The sequence below is a fragment of the Vidua chalybeata genome, chromosome 4 (genome assembly GCF_026979565.1).
Source record: "Vidua chalybeata isolate OUT-0048 chromosome 4, bVidCha1 merged haplotype, whole genome shotgun sequence".
NCBI classification, from domain to species: domain Eukaryota; kingdom Metazoa; phylum Chordata; class Aves; order Passeriformes; family Viduidae; genus Vidua; species Vidua chalybeata.
The window spans coordinates 31,589,977-31,594,042 of record NC_071533.1 but is presented as its reverse complement, the minus strand read 5'-3'; the positions used below and the strand labels follow the sequence as shown (position 1 = coordinate 31,594,042).

The following is a 4,066-nucleotide window of genomic DNA, read 5'->3' as shown; positions in this document are numbered from 1 at the left end:
CTATTTTGCTGGTGACTGCTGTATTCTTACAATTAACTGCACCAAAGGATAGATGAAACTATCTATTTGAATTTTAATATACAATTATTTATCATGTAAAGATATTGTCTACATCAATCAGCCAAAGAGGAGGTTGACACTGCAGAAACACACTCTGTTTACAGGTGAAACACATGTTTACATGAAAATGTTGAACCTTTCACATGGTGAATCTCTTCACTCTGTTTGCCATTACAGTAAACTCTCTGCTGTACTACATCTCTTCCAGTGACACCTGAAGTATTTGCCATTTCTCAGGTTTTTCTCTGCTTTGGACACATCAACAATCTGTTCAATTAAAAATGTACTGTTTTAAACTCAAAATTTTTTAGGTAGTGTTTCTGAATAGATACTTAACCCCCTAGCTTTATGAACCTATCACACTGCCATTGTAACTATGATCAGGAATGTTACAGTCCAGAGATACAATTATATTGTTGGAAAAAAGGTTTCATTGCTTCATTTAACAATAATGAAAACTGCAGTGACAAGATGATGTGGGAGAAGATTTATACTCTTAATTGAAACTTAATACAAGAAAAGAAGAAACTTCATAAACTCTTCAAGGAAATTTCATGTCTGGGGGACAAACATGTTTGCCCTATGTAAAATCTTAGAAAAATACATTTAAAATAAATAAGAAACCAGATTTCAATAATACTAAGCAGACATTAAAGGTCTTTTACCTTTTTTAAGAAGATTTTTTATGTATGATTGAAGTTTATACAACACTCCAGGAAAGCCATGTGTTAGATTGAAAAATAAAATCAGAAGCATTTTCTGTCATATAAGTATACATGAAAAAACAAGAACGTTAATGTCTTAGAAAGTGTATGTCCAGCTTTGTACTGTTACTCATTTAACAAAGCAGAAAAGAAGATACTGTACTGTAAACAAAAAGCTACAGTAAAAGGACAGTTTGAAATTTACACAAGTTTGAGTTCATAAACATTTTGGTTGCTCCATAACAGTTTTCATAAAAAAAGGAATAAAAAACCCTTGGACAGCTTTCATCACTCTTGACTACTTTTCACTTAAATGCACACAGACATACTTTATATAGCAATATACTGATGTACTCTTAACATGGATATTAAACTACTATTACTGTTTTTTTAACTGAGATGTGTATTATCCAATCAATATTATCTGACTTGAAATACTCATACATTATGTATTCCCATCATGTTGTTAAGTATAAAAACATGAAAATATAACTTTACATTATTTCAGTTATATACATCAGTTCAGGCTTGACAAAGACTTTTTTTAATGCTATGATTTTTAGAGGAATGAGCCCAGAGGTACAATAAATAGCTTTCCACTGTATACAGTAATGCATTTCTACTTTAAAAAAAATAATTACCATATGAATATTATTTTAGTTTGGTCATTCTAGCATTGAACATTAAAAATCCGAATGCATTCCCCAACATTCCTGATGAGGAGTAATGCACAGAACACCTATGAATTACAGATGTGCCAAGAAATTATTTAGTTTAATTGGGGGGAAGTATTGGTAAGACAGACATTGAAAACACTGTATACACCTCTTTTGCTGATCACACTGAGAGTATACACTGTGTTCACATGCTTGCACAAACAGGCTCAGAGTTTGTACCACAAGAAGGGACTTTAAGTTTCTGATAAATGCTCTGCCTTCTCCAATGCTCAGCAAACATTATACTTGAGTCTAAGAAACGGATTCCAACTAAAACTGCAAGTCATATTTAAATTTTTATTTAATTCCAAAATAAAAGAGATTTACCGATACTGCATGAGGCAATGTATCCACAATGCAGAAAAATGTAAGCTTTTCAACCAAATGTACAGAATTGTATCTACAGGGAAAGCTAGAGAAACACGATGTTACTTTGATTTGCATTAGCATTTAAATTAATATTATTGCACCCCTCCTAGGATTCCTTTTTGCTTTTTAAGTAGTTATTGTTTTTAAATACACACAATTAAAAAGTATGGTAACTTCAGCTAGCAAAGAATACTCATAATGATTAAGATTCAGGAAAGTTTTCATCAGTACAGACTCGCATCTAAATCGAGTTATCAATCTTAATTCAAAAAGACATTGCCAAGGTTTTGGGTTTTTCTTTTCATAAAAGCTTCACTAGCGACTGCTTAGAATTACCTTTTAACAGTTTGAAAACGGCTTCCTTAAAGAAACAATTTGAAAACTCTCTTTTTCTTTCATTCTTAAAAAAAAATACTTCACACTGTTTTACTGCTTGCCATTTATCAGCTTTTATCAATACTCTTCTCGCTCTGTACACATACTTATGAACTCAACTGTACAAAAGTAGAGATAGGTTTCAACCAAATCTTTGGATCATTAAGTCTCTGCATGTCAGAGTTAAGAGGAGCTCTAAAACAGCACCCATCCTCATGTGCCAGTATCAAGTACTGCTCCAACCCAGAACAACCTTGATCTTCAGAGTTCAGCGAGCGTATCTGAGCATCACAGCTTGGGCTCATCTGCAGAAAATACTATTGAACAGATTTGAGTGAGCGGGAAGTGGCGACACTGCCAAAAACTGAAACATTGACCCAACCTTGACAGTGTCCTTTTAGATTTCAGAGTCTTTATAACCCAACTGTAGCTAGTAAAATTAATGGAACACTTGCAAATAAAACCATAGAAAAAAGTTTATTTCAAATGTCAAGCATTGCCAAGTAAATTTTATATTAACACCAAATGTTAAAGAATAGGATATACAGCAAAGTTTTAATAACAATATTAAATTACAAGATTTGAACCTTTCAATCATTATTTCTTCTCTTCTCAACATTACATATTTGGCTTTGAAAAATACGGAACTGATGCCTTAAGCCTTATTTTCATATTCCACTTCCCCGTAGTCTAGATTTTTTTCTTTTTTTTCTTATTTTTTTCTTTTGTCATATCCAACCATTATGGAAGCAAATTTATTTAAAAGCCAGTTTTTGTTTGTGAAAATACCTAAAAATATTTTTTTCATTTTATACTTTTTTTTTTCTTATAAAACATGTCACATCTTGATGCAATTGATGTCAAGTGTGCTTAAGTCAATATGAACCAAGGGACTAACAACAGTGGCTGCAGAAACTGGTGTGTTGCCTGTACAACGACTTCAGTTAGATTACAGTACTTCCATGTTAGCTGTGCATGTCAGTCAAGCTTCATCTTGAACTTGTGTAGAAAATGGTGTTGTGTTTTGAACCAAGCATTCATTACAATCCAAGATGAACTCCACAAATACAAGAATTTTTTCTTGGCTGAAAGAAAAGTCTTCAAGATACTGGATGCCTCTCACCACTTTGACAATAAACGCACAAGGAAACCATTGTGTAAGGCACTCAAAAGGTTCTTATCAATCACGAGAGATCAGTCACACTGACATTCATTCCCATGCCAGGACTCACGTAAGGTACTGCATGCACTGCTTTTGGAAATTCTGGAGTCATAACACGTCCATTTTCTCCAGTACTTCCTGTAATTGACAGCCTTGCCTTGCTCCTCATGGCATCATTCAAGGTCATCTTAGGAAAGAGAAAGAAAAATAAAATGATACATTACAGAAATTCAGTGTTTGAGACAGAGGGCCTGATTCTCTTCTTGCTTACGTTTGGCTGGCACCAGTGTAACTTCATTGGCTTCAATGAAGTTACTTTTGACTTACTCTAGAGTAAGTGAGAGGAGAATCAGATCTTTTTACAGTTTCCTTAAACAGCCTTTAGCAAATGAAAACAGACATTTAAGCAAAAGCCACACTACAATTGTCACGCACATCTACGCCAGGACAACCCACGTTCAGTCAGTAACAGGTCATTCCGTTAGTTACTGACCAGCAACATAAAGAACAGCAATACATACACTATGGTCCCTTGGCCAACTTCCTCATTCAACAGCTCAAGGACACAACAATGAAGCTACAGCGTGCATTTAGAAGTTTGTATTAGAACCTCATTCCTACCCCCTAAATTTTAACACTTTCGATTCCATATACGTTGTAACCTTCCTTGTAAGTTGCAA

The 4,066-nt window shown here is 34.0% G+C and overlaps 1 protein-coding gene across 3 annotated transcripts in view; it reads right to left on the bottom strand.

Moving 5' to 3' along the window:
- Positions 1-532: 532 nt before the first annotated feature.
- Positions 533-4,066, bottom strand: part of GRIA2 (glutamate ionotropic receptor AMPA type subunit 2) — an 88,952-nt gene continuing 85,418 nt past the window's right edge. For 2 of the 3 annotated variants that reach the window (XM_053940100.1, XM_053940101.1), the window contains exons 15-16: positions 4,008-4,066; positions 533-3,573 (exon numbers count right to left, since the gene is read on the bottom strand). The exon at positions 4,008-4,066 is cut by the window's right edge and continues 190 nt beyond it. In XM_053940100.1, coding sequence (XP_053796075.1) covers positions 4,011-4,066 — 56 coding nt within the window. In that variant the 3' untranslated portion in view covers positions 533-3,573; positions 4,008-4,010. The remainder of the gene's footprint in view (positions 3,574-4,007) is intronic. The other variant, XM_053940104.1, reaches the window with a different exon arrangement.